Raw genomic sequence first — 18,750 nt, 5'->3', positions numbered from 1 at the left:
CTTTCTTTTTTTAAAAAAAAAATGAATCCTCTCATAAAGTTCCCTCAATGTACATTTCTTAAGCTATAAATCATTATTGGTTAAAAATCATAGTACATTAATATTTACAGACAGATAAAATCGATGCAAAAATTTAATCTTACCACGATTAATCATCATTTGCCATAATTTGTAGCAATTTTTTTTGCCTTGCTTGAGAAATAATGGTTAATCACCATAGCGTAGTCGTGGTTAACTAGTATATATCCACCATAATTTTTTTACCTTTAACCATAATAAAATATTTTATTTTTTCTAGTATCTCTAATATCAAATAATTAAAGATCCATATTATTGGAGCCGATGGAGTGTATTCTGAACATTTTTGTAATTATATATCTAAAATTGAAATAAGATTAAAAATAAGTAGTAGAAAAAAATAAAAATTCCTTTTAAGGAGATGAAATCTTTGTTTGAGTGTTTAAAAAAGAACAACTACTAACAAATTGGAACAAACAGAAGAACAGACATTTGCAAATGAAGTATGCAATATGCACATGAAATTTGTATCCATGCAACATCAAGAAACCCCACTTTTTTGTCATAATTTTGGAAAGATCATAATAATATTTTCCAAAATAAAATAAAAAAATAACCCTTCTACTTCATTAAAATTACATCTGTGACAAAATAGGTTTCGCGAGATAAAAATTGGATTAAATGCAATAGATCCTATCATGAAAATATTAACAGGCAAAAAAATTCCTTATACAAAAAAAAAGGGGGGGGGGGGGGGGGCAATAAGACCTCTTAATTTTTTTTGAAAGCAGCAACACGGGCTTTTAATATAAGAGACCATAAGCTTCTTTTTTCAAAAAATTAGGATATTACATTGTTCTTTTTTCTATTTTTTTAGTAAGAGGACTTTCTACGTATTAGTAATTTTTATAGGGGGTAAAATGCAATTAGCGTAGTAAAAATAGTTGCGGAAAATCTCAAAGCTGAATCCGTACAAGAATAGCACAATCCCTATTCTTGATGGGGTTTATTGCAAAAAGCTAGTGTTTACCTGTCCCCGACATTTCTCCAAAATTCAAGCCGTTGTAAAAGTAGTTTATTTATCAATTATGTCTTCGTACAGCGATTAAGGGTAAGATTTCATAAAGTATAAATAAATTTGAGGTGATGAGTTCGAATCTCATCGAACGTGTGCGTATTTATTTTACTATATATGGGTTATTATAATTTATTTTTTTATTATTAAGTCAAAAATAAGAAAAAGTACTTTATTTGTAAAGCTTTTGGCATACAAAGCAAACCAATTTTAAGTCAAACTCCCCAAGTTGTAAGAGATATGGAGATGGAGATGGTGGTGTCAGCATGGGACCATTTTTTTTCATCCCATCATTTTCAACTTTGAATAAAATACTTTTAAAAAAATAAACTGAAATTTCTAAATTAAAATTTAGGTATATTACAATGAGTTCTCCTCAAGTTTGGCATAATTTCAAGTACTTTCTCATTGTTCGAATAATTACCAATACTGTCCTCGTATCTGATAAATTATGTTATTATTTAATGAAAATTTGAAATTGTCAACTTTACTTTATTTTTATTCGAAAAAATATAAAAAAAAAAAACAGACAAGCTGGATGAAACTTTTTTAAAAAATCATCCACTTCCTTCATGAAAAAAGCTTTCAAAAAATTTTAAAGAATAAGTAAAATTGCAATTCATAGTACACAAAGTATTTTAATCAGTTCACCATAAAAATAAATAAAAAAAACTAAATAGATTAGATTATTTGCTGGACAGACATAAAAATTTAAAATATTAATAATTTTACAAATAATAAAAAATATATATTTGTGATTGTGCTTAAATATAAAAATAAAAAAAACTCGTTATAATTTACCATTAAAACTTTATAAAATTGAAAATTTGAAAAGTGGGTGGGATTGAGAATCTTGCGAATCAATCATGAGAGTGTCAGTGAATGCAAAGAAGTACATCCTGCTATTATGTCTGTACCATAACTCTCACCTTATTGCCTGTGGAACTATGCAATATGTTTCTTCACCATTACATCTTCAAATTCAAATCCAATCCAATATATTGTAGTTGCAACATATTTTTGTACGTAAAAAAGGCAAAAATAGTATTGTTTTTATGATTATTTACCAAGACATTTGAATATACCAACACTAGAAAAATTCTAACATTTAACTAAGGTTAGTTGTCATAGTTAATAACAAATAACCGTATCAAATAGTTATTGACCAAAACCACACAACGATTGTTGGTTGTGATTTTTGCAAAGGTAGTTAAAACTTTTGTTATTGCTAAAAACCATGACAAATGTTTTGACCATAGTTTTTAGTCATGGCAAATAATTTTTTCATAGTGGAAAAATTAGTTTTTTGCATCAATTTTATTTAACGTAGTTAAATAATACTTACAAGAGTGTGTCGCGTAAAATATTTTACCTCTTTTCAATTTAATTTATCCCGACTCATAACCACGCAATATAAATCAACTAATTTAACAATATTTAAATTGTTTTGTTTTCAGATTGATTCATGATACTGATGAGCGTTCCGCATCGGCATCAAACGATGATCTTGTGCAGTTGAAATCCTTTTTTAAGGACTAAAATGTTAGCCACATTGAACAACCTCAAGCAATATAACACAAGAGCTTGTACGCTCATATGTGCATTTTCAAGACAAAATCGCACAACTTCAATAACAATAGTACCTCACACTATGACACAGATTGTTCCGCACGCTACATAATTCAAATTCTCAAATTTTCTAAAACTCAACAAAAATGTTGACACAAGTCCTCGAGGAGTTAGCCAATATTTCATACACAAGACTATTTTATGAGAGATTTTCCATATTCAAATATTGAGTGTGTGCTCTTTTAAAAAACAAATACAAAAATGTCCAGGGACAAGTAGTAGAGTGTTATGTTTAAATGGAGAAAATGACAAAAGGCAAGAGGACCTTAGGATTCTTTCTACTTAATCTGTTTATTAGCTAAGTTTCAACTCACAAAATCCACAACTTTCTCCACACTTCCTTCTGTCTTTTTTCTTACCATTCAATTCTCTTGTTTTTCCTTGCTTGCTTTCGTCCAGCTAAAAAAATTAAAAGAAAAAAACAAATTATTTTCTATATTTATAATAAATATAAATTATGATAAATCAATTCTATTAATCGCACTCATACAAATGAATATAAAAACTTATGTTATTGACTATGATCAATTAATATTTGACACAATTTAGTTATTATCAAAGTATTTGTCGTTATTCTTAGCTGTGACAAAGCATTATCGAACGCGTGACGATCACTTTTCATTATTTCTGCAGATGAGATTAAAACATTATACAATAACAAATGTTTTTACCAAAGTTAAAATTATGGTTAATATTAAATAACAATGGTTAAAACTTAAAAAAAATAAATTGTATTTGTTTTGTTTGACTGTAATAAAAATTATTTTAATTTATCATGATTTTTACGCCTAAGTATTTACAATGATGGAAATAATCTATTCTTTTATAGTACATGAAAATAAATTATACGATCACGTTGTATGAGCCCTATATAATATATAAATAATTGTAATTTTGTGAAAATAAGTCTATATCATACATCATGGATACGAAGAAAAGTTGTTCACCAAACTTAATTGTAAGAAATACAAAACACTTATCATTGTCAAAGATTCGTATTTCGCACCACAACAGCTATTTAAATAGAAATATATATATATATAAGTGGTAGTTACATATTTATATTAATATTTCAATCAATTGATTAATATATCGAGTTCATAAATACGTTACTATAACAAAGAATAATAAAATAAAATATATTAAACTCACATAAAATAAGACAAATACCCATTATATCTGATAGGACTAAAATTCATTATTTCAAACTTATTCATATTAACTACCAAAATACGATGTGTCGTTTATTGCACCGCAACCACCACCGAATAATACAAACTATAATTATTTCATTGTGAAGGAATACTATAAATAAATTAATTAAATCATAGATAAGGATGGAGTGAGTGAATTATAAATTAATTAAGTAATTAATAAGTAAATCATAAATTTAATATGAATGAATTAATTAATTCATATTGTCTATGGTGGTTGTCGTGGGTGAGGAAAAAATATGCCATAAAGTTTATATAAAAATAATATATATATATATATATATAATTATAGTGATATGTTTCTAAAATCTTCCCACCATTCACGACATGATTGAAGAGTTTGAAAAGTAGGATTAGAAAATTGGGAAGAGCCAAGTTGAAAAGTGCATACTCTTCATCGTCTACTCTAAAAAGTGGCAAATCAATATACTCCACTTAATTAAGTTGTTTGAATTAAAGGACTTCTTGTCTTGTCCGAATGGCTTGACGGTAGAGTTTTAAATAGTTATAACTTTTTTTTATAAGGGAAGAGTTACGGGGGATTTATTTATTATTTCGATCGGACAACCTAACTTCTCACTTTCATTGCAAGAGGGTACCATTCATCTCGGAATTTCATCATTTCGGCCATTGTTGGGACGTTTCTTTAAATTTTTATGTTTTTGAATTTACTTTGTTAATTTATATATTTTTTGTGTCGTTCCGCAGACTTCATAATTTTAATAGATGATTGCTAGGATGTTAAGGTATTTTTAGGTCAAATTACATGAGACTATATTCGGATGGAAGAATTTGTATTCGAAGGAATGATTTTAAAAAAAAATATTAGAAATGACTCCATGTCAAAAAAAATTTAAATGTATCAGCATTCGACAAAACATAATTCAAAATGAGATCAGAAGAATTTAAAATCCTTCATAACAAGCAATTATGCAAACAAAATAAATTTTGAGCATTTTAGCTTTCAATAATTTATAGTGTTCAAAAAAAAGCTTTTAGAAAAAAATAAAAAAGAAATTTGAGTATTTTATTTCTTTTTGAATAACCCCACAACTTAATTACTTTTCTACAAACACTTTTTCTATCTATTTTCACACTTTGCTAAAATCATTTAGACCCAATTCCTAAGTAGTTACTTTGATCGATAGAATACATTTCGATTAAAATGTTCTAAAATATATTTATTTCTTCCAATAAAAATCGTTCCTAAATAAAAATAATTCCATCATGCAAAAGCCCGTGGAATTACACCTTAGTAGTGTGTATTTTGGAGGCAAATGAAATTCAAAGTAAAAGAAAAAACAGATTACAGAAAGCAATTCAATAAAAGCTTCACAAAAAGTATTACTTTATGTGAAAAGCAGATCCAATTAGTAGTAATAATCATCATACAAAAGCTAATGGAAAAAAGTAAAAATCTTAAAAGAGAAATACATAATCCAAATTATGTGTTCAGAAAAGAAAAAAAGAGAACAAAAAAATAATCCAAATTAAATACTTGAAAATAAAGTGTATAAGGATACTAAAAACATGCAATTTCTTAGATATTCTATGTCAGTTCTGGTATTTTGTTAAATCATTCATACCGTATATACACTCTCGTACGTATACACACATGTTTATACAGTATGTATAAATACATATATTTATGAAGTTTCAACTCCGCAAATTAATTAATTTAAAGTATCATGATTAAAATACCCTTCAGGATATATTATCATTTTTTTTGTATAATTTCAATTTAAAACTAAGGAGTTTTTTTTATTTAATTAAATAGATGTAAAGTTTTTATATTACACCGACACTCCCAAAAGCAAAATATAATTATTCAAACACCTTATGTTTTTTGCAAAAGTATAAATACACTCCTCAAAGAAGTGTTGATGTAATCTTTACTATCGGAGTTGGTGTAAGTTTTTGCTCTTAAAAAAGTATGGATGTGAATTACAATTATAATATTAAAGAATTTCAATCTAATTTAATAAGCATTTAAATTATATATATACATGGAACGTACTTTGACCACTAGTTAGCGTATATCTATACTATTATAAAGCAAAGGGGTCTTATAGATACAAAAGGGTAGTTCTCATACCACTTCCACCAAATTTTTTGAAATACCAAAAATATCCTTCCATTGATAGAACCTATTTAACTTCCTAACTCATACTGAATTAACTATTTAATCATATCCCTTAAGAAAATTAATTCTATGCAATTACTGCATTCACAAATTATTGTTTATTTTTATTATTAATTAAATTAAAAATTACATATTAATATTCATTTTGCATATAAATATAATTTCGTTACGATAATATATAGTACAAAATTTCAATTTTTAATTTATTGACAATTAATGCATGGAAAAAGTTATCAATAACTTTTGCATGTGAGGTTGTAAAGTAAAGATAAATTTTAATATACAGGAATAAATTAATTATGAATTTTAATAAAATAAAAATATTAATAACACTGTCAAATATGTCATCATGACAACACCATTGGCATTAACCCTTCTTAGTCTGTAGGGCTTTATGCTCTTTTGGTGTGTAAAGGTTTCACTCACATCATCCTTTGTCCACCATCGTACATTAAGACTATGATTGTTACTGCAAAAGTCAGGGAGAAAAGCCATTTCTCTGTATCCACTTTTCTCATAAAAGCGCATTTTCCAGTTGTGGGCTCTTTCAATATTAATGGAGTACTGCTATTTCCCTCATTCCACAGCCACATTGCCAACCCATTCATTCAAATGATGTAGAAACGTTACAGCAACCGGTTTATCGGACTTTTGAACTGGAAACCAAATTGTATAGTTTTACAACAGTACAAGACAGTGCAGGCTTCTCACAAGAAAACAACATGGGGGAATTCTCCGGATAAGTTGTTCCCTGATAGTGGAGTTTACGGACAATAATGTACAATAATACATCTATCTGGAGTTTTCTGAAATTCCCAACTATACTTCCAAATTAATGTACAAGCTGCTTAGGTAAGTACGGAGCAAATCAAGAATCACATACTCGCATGTGAAGTGCAACATGGCTTTAGAAGCTAGAATAGCTTGCTCGTTCTCCATGACAGCTAGCAGCATGAGATGCACTAGGTGTTCACGGCTGATAGATAGATAGGCATTGCTGAGATGCTGGTTTTGGGAATTACCAGAATCTGGACCATCTGGAACCAGAGGTGGTCCGCTTCCATTTCTGGGGCTGCCACAGTCTGTTCTATCATCTTGTGCATCATCAGTTCCTCCTTGTTCATCATTTTGGTTGCTTGAACTCCCGCCAGCATCATTCTTTGGGACGCCAGGGACCATGTCTTGCCGGGCATCAACACCAACTCGTCTTAGGTGTAGCTGTCGCATGAGAGATGTGGAAATGTGAATTGGGTAGTACAAGTTAGATAATGATTTACAATTGCTATAGCGATTACGATAGTTAATATACAAGTTCAGATAACCATGAAACAGAAGTTGAAAAGATGAAATACCACCAATGCCATAGGTCTACCTGAAGATGAAGATTTACTTCATCGGGTCGTGAAAGAAAAGGAAAATCGCCGCCAGACTTGAGATATGCTTGTCTGGCACCAGGGTATCTTTCAGTTACTTGATCTTTAAGTTGTTGGGGAATTGCACAGAAATCATTGGTCTTCAAGAAAAGGATAATTGCACCAAGAAAAACAATTATTAGCAAGAATACTAAGTTTTTTATATGGGAGTACTTGACGTCATACCAACAACTATGTAAACAATAAGACGAAGCTGTAAAGATATGAAACATACAATTCAATGAAAATCAATTCAGCAATATCACCATAAAGTGTCCTTTCGCAGAACATTAACGAGGTGCAAAAAATCTGTTTTCTAATTATATCCGAGGCCTTCATTTTCAAGGGCTTGGGTTACATAGCATGATCTAATTTTAGACTAGTTGGTTCAGAAAATGGTGGAAATAGCGAGGCGAACTTAGTACGAAAATATCAAAATCTTTCTATATGAAGAGCTCCATCTTCCCTTTTAAAGAAAATCTTAGTAAAGGTAAAAACAAAAAGTGTAAAAACCTCTCCTCCACCTGCATCATGGATAAAATTAAAGCAAGCTAGAAACTAACTATTTAGCCTTCATGTTCCTATTCTAATAAAAAGGACCTGAGAAGCTCTTGTGACGCAATCCAATATTATCAAATAAATACATGTTTATATAGGCAAATGTGCCCGTTGATATTCAACGTTCTCTGGGTTGTGTTTTCCAGAACCAAAGCCTAGGAAAGAGTTCTCCTAGGCATTTTATTCATTCAAATAGAGGACACAAGAGAAGCCTCGAAAAGACCGCTGAAGAATCTCTACCGCAATATATGAGAGACAACTAAAGAGTTGCCTCCAGGCCCTCCACTAACATTTTCCTGTCTAGTCAGTGTTAAGGATCAAGGAAGATAACTAAATCATTAACGTCACCCTGGTGTCCAAATTTGGCCAGAGGTTTAAACATAATTTTCTGTAACAGATACTCTCCTTGTTGCCATTATAGTCTAAAGTTGTAAAGTTAAGCCACTGAGAAGTCCTACTTAAGAAACATATTGTTGAGGCAGCAGCTTAAGAAGTCCTACTTAAGAAACATAAAGTTAAGCCCAATGTAAAATGTTTTCATTAATAAAAGTTTTAGTAATAAAACAAGAAAAATTACCAATAGTCCAACCAGATCACCAATAACGGTTAGGTAGACTTACATCCATTATGGTAATTAAAGAATCTGAAAGCAGAAGAGGTCCAACCGATGCTGCATCAACAGTTAAACTCAACCTGGAGGCCAAGTCGTCTCTTGAAAGTGTCTCAACCTGCAGGAAAGTCAATATTTACATCTTCAGAAAAACAGTGCTCAATTCCAATATGCCTTTCATGATAATTAAATTAAAAACTTTATGAAATTTGCCATAATTTAATTGATAGTAAAAGAAACAGGAAAAGGAAAATCAAGCAATATCACTTTAGGTACAACAGAACTGAACTTCTGTGAAGGAAGCTGTAGCTATGACATGCCCGAAAACATGAAAAATATCTTATTTTCCCGTCGCTCCTCAAAGGTCCTTATTCCCTGACCTCTTGTATGGTATGCACAGTAACAACAATTTTATTGAGGTATTGAAGGTGAATGAATCGCTCTACCATGGGTATCCATCTTCTTGTGGCCAGACACGTTCCTCATGACCTCTACTGGGAAGAAAAGTTAAATAAGTGTAACCCCCCCCCCCCCACCCGATTGTTTAGCATAATGTATATCAGATCCTATACTGCTCGACTGTGGAAGCTTTACACCAGCAAGATCCCTCTTCTAAGAAGCATATGAAATGGGGACTCAATTTTGATTGACATGGTTCAGAAGTGGTCAAGTTCCTATGATATGGAAGGAAATCCAAGTATGAGACTCATGAAGCTGCACGTCTTCAGAGAAATTTGAGAAAACCAGACACCAAAAAGTTTGAGGAAATCAGATATCAGGAAAGGAAATATTTTGCATGAAAGGCCAAGGCCAGGATACAAAATGATAGTGATTTAGGTGTCAGTTGCAAAGGCTTCTCATATTAGTGGAAATTACTTATAGAATAAGTACAGAGCTATCTGGCTCAAGGACAACTAATAACATAACTTTTTGTTTCGTAAAATATGCTTAATCCCATTAAAGGGGAAAATTATATTTCTCATAATGGTCTCACAATGTACCTTGGCAATCATGCCGGGAGGGTGTGAAAGAGACCTGAGTATAACTCTTTTGTAACAATTTATCCCATTCAGATCAAGGAGTAGAAGTTAGCTTTATAATTTTGCTCCAGCCTGCAAGTTCTCAACAGTGTTCACACAAGCAAGAGTCTCTTGAGTCCTTATTGTTCATTGTGTAATCTAGTTGGCACAAGCTTGGATTTGAAAACTGTGACACAAAGCATAGATTCAAGGATGGGGATATGACATGCTCAAATGGAGGAGATTGTAACTCCTCATCCCACATTGGTTGTATAGAGGATTTGATGACTGGTTTTCTGAGGCCTGGGTTAGCCCTACTTGATAAAGAGTTTAAGCACTTTGATGATGTGCATGAAGGACTGCAGACAGAGTTCTAAAGAAGCCTCTTTTTTGTCTTCACCATTCCAAAGAAGAAAGGTCCTGTGGGAGTTAAGATTACACGCTGATAAAACTTTAAAGATCTAGACGTAAATCATAATAGAAAACAATGGTATCACAGGGGCATTAGTAAGGTTTTATTGACTGATTGTGTAAATCAATAGCCCAAACCATCTCAAAGGGAGGGCTTTCACATTTTTTCATATAGAAAACAATGGTATCACGGGGGCATTAGTATGGTTTTATTGACTGTGTAATAGCAAGACATCGAAATTAACTATTTTAGTCTGCTTGTTTTCTCAATTCTTTACATCAGTGCTTCAATTAATTGAACCATCACTGATATTGCTACTTTGTTGTATTTCTTATGACCAGCACGCAATGCATGACTTGATAAAATATGTAATCGCTAACAAATGACCATGTATAATGGACAGCAACTTCTGCCATTTGAGAATTAAATAATTCAATTAAAAATAACACGTTCAAACTATCTCAACTTTGATTAATTCTTCTTCAGAGGTAGAAATGTTATATACTATGAATAACTTGAGTAGCAAATCAAGGTCCAGTACAAGTAAAAGCATATTAGGTCCATTGAGGATCCAATTGCTTCAAATAAAATTAATTTAACGAATTCTTCTTCACGGATCTAAGTAGTATAAGATTGTCCAGCACAATACCAAACTTGAGGGTAACAACAGATTGCTTCATGAGTGGTTGAAACTTGAAATCAATTCATGGTAACAGCCAGATATTTCTTTTTATTACTTTAATCCTCATTACTTGACAAATACAAATAATAATTACTTTAAACAGAGAAAACAAAAATAGATTCGAGAAGCACATAGAATATCCCCCGAACAAGACAATACAAAGACAATATTATAAGGAATTAGATTCATTATTGGTTTCTTCAACAAAACTTGTGACTTGTACCTCAATCAGATGCATTAAAATTCAAGAAAATGTGAACAGCTAAAACAATCATAATCATATTCGAGCAAAAGATCGTGTAAGAAAACAAATTGAAATACAAAAGAGATGGAAATTTTTATGCTTAGGCATACTTCAAATATGCTTTATCCTGGAAATGATTGAATATGAGAAGCAAGGACAACGTGAAAGAACATTTCAAAAGGCAGTACAAATAAAATGAAACGTTAGAATACCCAACCAACAAACCACACACACATGCATACATAAGAGACTTCCAGGCCATCTTATTCTTATCTTATATGCAATCCCTGGATAGACCAGTCTTTTCAAAGGAAATTAATCTATATTGCAAAACTAGAGGCCATGACTGCAAGTGAAAAAGAGTTCAGACAAGTTGATAAAGAACTTTACCTGAGCAACGACAAAGTCAACAGAATCAGCGATGAAAGGTTCATGAGGGCCATCACGAATTCCAGTTAACACATATCGCTTCAGTAGAAAGGAAGGTGTCCAGCCTACGCTGTCAAAGATTGAGCTAAAAAATCAGCAACTTACCATAAAACAGATAAAATATACATGTATGCATCCATGGACAACGAGCATTTCTGAAGAACTGTGTCGAGATACTTTCCACTGATGCATAACAAGGAGAAACTTCTTAGGAAGAAGTTGAGGCATCATAATCATTTTAAGCAGCATGCACGACTAAGAATGCAGCCATGAAATAGCACTTGCACTAGGTTGAATATGCAAATACAAACCTATTAAATACTACTTATTTTATATAAGTGAAAATGAACATAGAAAGGTGAAACTTTAACTTATACGGATATGGAAGAATTTGAACCTCATTGTTTTGCCTATTACTGCCATTGGATCATACGCATCAAACTTTGACACTTAAAAGTCAGAATGACTAGCATTATCTTCCCTATATCTGAGAATTCTAACATATAACCATAAGTTTTCTAAGACCCAGTTATTTACACCTTCATTTGGAGGTAAGCTGCTGTCCCTTAGGAACACCCCAATAGTTTGGGGCTCAACATTTCATTGTGGAGATGTTGGGTTCAAAACTCATTGGCAGCGTGTGTGAGTGGGTGCGTGTGTGGTTAGAAAAAGAAAAGGGTGCAAAGTTTGTGAAACCACAATGGGTAAGTCACTGCTATAAACCACACAGGTAAGATTTGGTTAAGTACCGCAAGATCAAACTTGGGTAGTTCTATTTTCATATCAGCGAGTTACCTATAATTTTCTAAATGTCTGGCTCAAGTTTCTGGTAGGATAAATCTCACCCAAAACCTGAAAGGTGATAGAGTAATTAAAATCCCAACAGTTATGAAATATATTTGTTGTTGACTTACATTGTTTTCTATTTATATCTATCCAAGCTCAGTTGCTCATAGATATCTTTGGTTGTTGCCTTCCTAGCTCATCAAACCATCCAGAACCCCCCCCCCCCCCCCCCCGCACCTTCTCCCAATCAGATGCATACAGTACACACTCATATCCTGATTCCAACCCCTGAAACTCCCTATATGCCATCACGACATCGTCCTAGACATTCATTAGGCTATTTGACTGCTCCGTCCCCTGCCATAGTGAGTTCACCATCCTCCCCACTTCCTCTTTCCCCTTCCGGATTCGGAGGCTTATTTCATTTATTTAACAAATCTTTACTTGTTTGAAGGTTATTGTTCAACTCACTGCTCCCAACTATTTAGTCAATATCTTTCATTAACATTGCCAACAAACCATCAAAGAAGCTATCCCATAACAAATGGCCTTCTGGGGTTGGGGGTAGTTATTAACAGAACTCTGTGCGAATAAGATGTAAAACCTAGTGATCTTTTGTTGGAGTAGAAGTAAAGCTATGTTGTGCACATCACAGGTGACCAGAAAGCATACATCTTTTTTATATTCTCTTATGCACACAAGGTTGTTTATGAGACGATTACTATTCAAGTTACGTCAAATTTTATGTGAGCTACACTGCATCTAAAGTATGAAACTGAAAAACTGAAAGAAAAAATGGAAAATAGGCATCGCAGTAACCTAATACCCCATCAAGTAATGAACCTATTAGGTGTTTCTAGTTGTGTGGTTGGCCCAAGTAGCATTATTTAACACTTGATAATTTTAGACTAACCGACACCAAACCACCAGAACCTACAACAATACGACCCACACTGACAATATTGCTAAGAAAATATAAGAAATATAGCATTTCACAAGTTCACAACAATATGTAACTGGTTGATGATGTGCTTGTTACAATCCAGTTTCTTACTGCCCAAAATTTAGGATAAGAAGGTAGTATCGGCAACCTCAATATATTCACTCCCAAGGAAATTTCAATTTTATGTTCGTGAATTCCAGAACCTTAAGTGATGTCCAGGCTGGAAGTTTCCACAACATTTTGACTTTTCAAAGGTGAAGATTACTTTCAGGTGGAGGAAGATGTCAAATGATCATTAAGCAAATATGGTATAACTTCAGAGAACAAAGTAATTTTGCATCTGATCCAGCTTGAGTCAAGGAAGAAATCATTAGAACATACAAGGGGGCCCATGGCATGGCTGCAGCAAAACTATTGGTCTCCAAGAATGTGTTTGAGAGTACCAATGATTTAACTCGTCGTGGACGATGCTGAGCAAAAAGTTGAGCTAGGAAGCCCCCAAGAGAAGTACCATACAGATGAATCTGCATATTATGGACAAAAAACCACTTTATGTTATGATTGAGTAATAGCAGTGGGTAAATGTATTCAAAAACTATAACAAAATCGTGTATCAGAACAAAACTATGTCATATTTTGGAATCTTTTTGACATCAGCAAGCACAAATGAAAATGAGGTAATAGATGGCAGAGAAAACTCAGGTAAAAGCAGAATTTTCTTCAATGTGCCATGCATCTGATGCATGAAGAAATGAGAAAATATAAGAAAAGGGAGCTTAGTTTCCATGGATGGTTATTATACCAAAACTAGCCTCTACTTTTCTGTTATTCATCATTCAGTATTTTAAACCTGGTCTTTTTGTGTGTCTGATGGATTCATAAAATTCTTGTGCATGAGTTAAAAGAATAATCTTAAACTTCTCCATATTCTCCATCCACTATAAAGTTTATTATGTAAGAATATAAAAGTAGCATTTCCTTCTCCATTTCAAACTCCCACAACACCAGCAACTCCATTTCAAACTCGCACAACACTAGCAACTCCATTTCAAACTCCCACGTAAATCATCTCCAGGTAAACTAACTTATATCATTCGAGCACAGGCTTTTTTCATTCTTCTGTGTTATTATTTCAATTTTGATGGTAGAATTCTGAGCTCTCATAGATGTTATTTGTTTCATGTTCTGTCTAATCTTTTAGATAGCAAACAGCTTCTACTTTAAATATTTTCATCTAAGGAAAAGGGCTAATCGAATCATGAGCAAGACCATGAAAACAAATAACATGTCAACAAACTCAATCTAAAGAACAAACAAAATTCCAAATATAAGATAGTAGGGATGCAAAGGGGAAATGAGGATATGAAATTCAAGGATACAAATTATAACTTTTGAACCGGACCCTGTAGACGGATCTGTAATGGGTGTTTGAAATGGAGAGGAAGTGCATGTTATGTGATTTATTAGACAATAAAAACCAAATATGCTGATGGAGAAGTAGAAAGTTCAGTCGTGTAGAATTATTTCTGTCTCCTTCTCAATTACAGGCCAGGCATGTTCATGGACATAGCATGATGAGATGTTAAAGATCAAATAATGAAAATTTGGGCTAGTGTAGTTTGGTAATTGATTATGCTCTGGTCTCTCACCTTCTACTCTACAATAAAAAATTTCATTATGACAAATCCAGCTAAAAATGGAAGAACCAACAATCCTACTACAGATTTCAGTTAATGGAAAACAAGATCAATCAATGTCTTATGCAGCTATGGGAACACCATCAGTGGAGTCTTCATCTTTTAATAGAGAAGAAGTTACACAAGTTCAAGCCAATTCTGTCAGGAGGAAATAAAATGGAAATGAATCAGAAGCTTAATGAAGATTCTGGCAGCTTTGATGAGCATCAGAATCTGCAACCATGCATAGGGTGCTTTATAACACTAGAACACTAAATGAAATATGATAGAATAGAATTCCTTTCAGCCACAGAACTGCTACAATACATGACAGCATGAAGTTCAATGGTCAAGACCAAATCTTACATGATGAACATCAATAGCATCCAAAAATTTCTCAAATGCTTGAATCCACTCCTGGTGATTCCATACACGTGGGATATCAACGGAAATCACACGATAACCCTGAAAAATATTGTGAGAAATTAATGGCCTAATCAGCTGAAAGAGCTGTTTATTTTAACAGCAAAAAACCACATGAGGATGAAAGAAAGCAAACATGTGGTACTGTTACCAAGTAATGTCTTTTGTCATGTGAATAAAGAAAAGATTATTATAAAATACAAACCAATCACTCTACCCAAAAGATAAGCTAGAGAACTTGTATCAGGAATGTGTATATATCCTGAAGTATCTCTGCATTATAATGTGTTGTTAAACCACACATAACTTGCTCTTTAGCTCAGTACTCTAGTGGAATCATGCAAAGGGACCTATTTAGCCAATGTTTTTCAACCACACACCTTGGAAAATTTACTTATGATATGAACTCACACCTGAATCATGAGAAGCATTAGCCTTATTCAGATAAAGTCAAGGAGACATAACTATCTTCTTGCTTCTCCTCTAGATACTTTTATAAATACTCCTTGACCATATATTAATATCAGATATTCTCCTACAATGTCACCTTCTAAATTAAATTATATGAGGACCACAAGAGTGGCAAGCATGTAAGATTAACACTTCGATATCAGAAGTAGTACTCCAACTGCCTTTTATCTAAAGAATGCGCAAGACTAATGAAGACTTGTATGCATAATTTTTTAGGGGGGCATTCTAGAATTCCCATCCAGATTTATGATTTAAGCATATTTCAAGTCAGGAATGTCATTTAGGGCCAAAGAAAAGTTTGAGAGGAAGAGGTCTAACAAATTTAATAATTATAAGATTTACTAAAAGATCGGCTTTATATCCTGAGAGTCATTATACATACCCACAACTTGGAGTTCACAAAGAGAAGTCCAACGAGAGAAAGACATTCATACAAAATCTTCATACAATTTTAGCATGTCACATGCAATGGTATTTGGATACAAGGGGGCTTTCAAGGAATCAATCATACTGCCCATGCGCCTTTATTACATATTTACATGAAAGGACAAAGTGTTCAGACGTAACTTTACAACCTCAAGCAAGTTATCAAACATATTATTGTCAGTCAAAACCGTTGCTAGTACTTTCGTAGGATTAATGTCCCTTCTAAAATGATGATCCGAACTTTAAAGATACATTGTGGATGGGCAGCAGATTCCCGAAGCCTCATGTGTGAAGATTTCATTAAGAAGAGAATTCGCTTTAGAATGCTTTCAAAAGTTGTGCATGATGTCCACTCAACCATAAAATCTATGTATTTGCAATTGACATCGTTTTACCATTTTTTTTCATATGTCAAAGATTCTGGAAAGTAAATATCATCTAATTTGAATGTTCTGACATTGATGGTGCAAGCAAAAGCTGAAGTTAATTAACATGGTATGGGCTGATTAAATTACTCATCAATTTAGATATTGCTGTCTCATGCAACAGACCAGCGAGCCCACCTGTGCAGTTAAATATTGTCCATCTATCTATATAAGACGTCGTTGATGAAGGGCCTGAACTAAAGATACTGAGATCAATTCAGTTACTTTGTTTACCTACTTGCATGGAGTATTCAGTGCCAGACTGCTAACACTTGGAAGATAGCTAAGCCATGTGTCTGGTCTTTACTGATATAAAAGCAAATACGTAATTTTGGTTTTATTCTGTAGCTAACTTATTGATATATTTGAATGCCTTCTTAAAGTCAATATTACTTTACCAGAGGTACATAAATAAAATAAGTTTTAGAATGGTACATCTTAAACTTAAAGATCGTAAGTCCAACATCCACCCTCACCCAACACCCAAAATCTAGATTGAGTGAAAGGATAATGGTAAATAACAGTCAAGGGCACAAAAGATTCAGTAATCTACAAACTATTAACCTTACTACCTTCATAGATAGCGACATTATCTGCTTGTAGTATACATCTGCAGTTCCAGCTGTACCAGGAAGACATATTAGTGGGGGAACAACTTTCGGGCCAAAATCATAATATCGCCACTGCTTTGATCCAATCTACAATAGATGTTGGGAAAGATTACATAATTTTAGGATTGTAAAAGGTTACAAAAGTAAATAGAAATACTCAAGTTTGCTTTTCTGGAAAAATGGTAAAGACAGGAAAGATAGAAACAGCATGGCATAGAACTTTCACATAAACCCTTATATAAACATAATTCCTGGGAATATCATATCTGTTAAACCATTTACATCTCAAAACCTGATTGAGAATCAAGATAGACTCCTTAGATCCCCAGAGCACCAGGTATCTCATATAAGTTTAACCCTTCATTTGATCAGTTTGTACAGATTTAACTCTCTCTGCTTCTCATCTTCGGTAGCCTTAATATTTCATCATCTCCCATAGTCAAGTACTTTCTATCTCAACAGCAGTTGTTCCCACTTACTAGCTAGCAGGATTAAGCATCAGAATCCGCTTCCTCATTAGTTGCCTAAACAAATACATGCTTACAATTAAACATACTACCAACATTTATAAGTGCATCTACAAACTAGATCATACTTTAGAAATATTACACATCACAAACTCCTGTGGCTATTTAGAAGAAAAAAATCACCCCTGCCTAAATATGAGCTTTTCATAGTTGTGGACGTTCTCTTGAACCCTTACTACCTAATTTAAAAGTTATTAACGCAAATCACCCCAGATGTGAGTGAGGGTCCCTAACATTACTTCAGGACATTGCAGAATCTCAGTCTTCTGAGTAAATGCAGGCCCCCATTATGTACAATTTGAAGTTCAAATCATCTGAAATTTTTCGAGGAACCCAATTGAAATAAAAGGATATCATAGTCAAAAACATCTCAGCTCAAGAACATAAGCACAGACTACATAGAACCAAACTGTTGACAAAACCGAAAACCAGTAACCGTTGAATCATGAGCCAAATTAGGCAACAAAAGAAAGAAAACTAAACCCGAGATCGCCAATAAACGAACATATCAAAATCAAGGTGGCGAATATCTACATGTAAAAGAATTGACAATCAAAAACCCAACCCAGGACATGCCCAGGACACATACGTGCTACAGAGCCAAACCCATTATTCAAAGACTCCAAACAGAAAGCCAATAATAATTTTAAAAAAAACAAAATCAGAAATTTGATCAAAAGAGAGGCGGAAAAAGAAAAAAAACAAAAGGCAAAGCTTACAGGAATCTTGTGAAGAGGGACCTGAGACTTGAAATAGACGTAATCACCGGGCGCCGAAAAGACGCCTTTCATTGCTGATTTTAAGGTTTTCCTGCTATAAACACATAGGCATTATGTATATTTCTTGAGCATAATCATCACAGCATTAACATGGTAGCTCTGAATTCGCCGGCTATTGGAATTTCCTGAATTTGACAGCAGTTTTCAGAAATTTGAGAAGGTAATAATTGCAGTGAGCTGTTGATCTGTGGGATTTGACGAAGGAGATGAATGAAAGGGCGGAACCACGTTGCGGTGG

The 18,750-nt window shown here is 33.1% G+C and overlaps 1 protein-coding gene across 5 annotated transcripts; it reads right to left on the bottom strand.

The window, feature by feature from the left end:
* Window positions 1-6,705: 6,705 nt before the first annotated feature.
* On the bottom strand, window positions 6,706-18,750 carry LOC105164211 (alpha/beta-Hydrolases superfamily protein). Of its 5 annotated transcripts, none has more exons than XM_020694975.2 (9): window positions 18,453-18,750; window positions 17,489-17,730; window positions 17,168-17,217; window positions 15,217-15,315; window positions 13,556-13,698; window positions 11,407-11,515; window positions 8,670-8,777; window positions 7,452-7,592; window positions 6,706-7,297 (listed from the first exon to the last, which is right to left on the bottom strand). In XM_020694975.2, exons 2-9 carry the CDS (start codon window positions 17,550-17,552, stop codon window positions 6,899-6,901), a joined length of 1,113 nt encoding a protein of 370 aa, XP_020550634.1. In that variant the 5' UTR covers window positions 17,553-17,730; window positions 18,453-18,750; the 3' UTR covers window positions 6,706-6,898. The 5 variants fall into 5 exon arrangements, with proteins under 5 accessions (XP_020550634.1, XP_011081124.1, XP_020550635.1 ...); XM_011082822.3 differs by having other exon boundaries at window positions 17,168-17,293; window positions 17,499-17,730; window positions 18,453-18,749; XM_020694976.2 differs by having other exon boundaries at window positions 17,168-17,293; window positions 18,453-18,748.

This window comes from Sesamum indicum, linkage group LG6 (genome assembly GCF_026168435.1).
Source record: "Sesamum indicum cultivar Baizhima isolate 11 linkage group LG6, ASM2616843v1, whole genome shotgun sequence".
NCBI classification, from domain to species: domain Eukaryota; kingdom Viridiplantae; phylum Streptophyta; class Magnoliopsida; order Lamiales; family Pedaliaceae; genus Sesamum; species Sesamum indicum.
The sequence above is the reverse complement of the archived record's forward strand: the minus strand, read 5'-3'. Positions and strand labels throughout refer to the sequence as shown.

What these genes read in the sequence shown, in the direction of transcription:
- LOC105164211 (XM_011082820.3), bottom strand. Translation starts at nt 18,524, where the DNA reads ATGAAAGGCGTCTTTTCGGCGCCCGGTGATTACGTCTATTTCAAGTCT. An exon ending in TAATGTCGCTATCTATGAAG is followed by an intron (nt 15,316 to 17,167) that starts GTAGTAAGGTTA and finishes AATATTTTTCAG; the next exon opens with GGTTATCGTGTGATTTCCGT. An exon ending in GCCATGCCATGGGCCCCCTT is followed by an intron (nt 11,516 to 13,555) that starts GTATGTTCTAAT and finishes AATCTTTGACAG; the next exon opens with CGTAGGCTGGACACCTTCCT.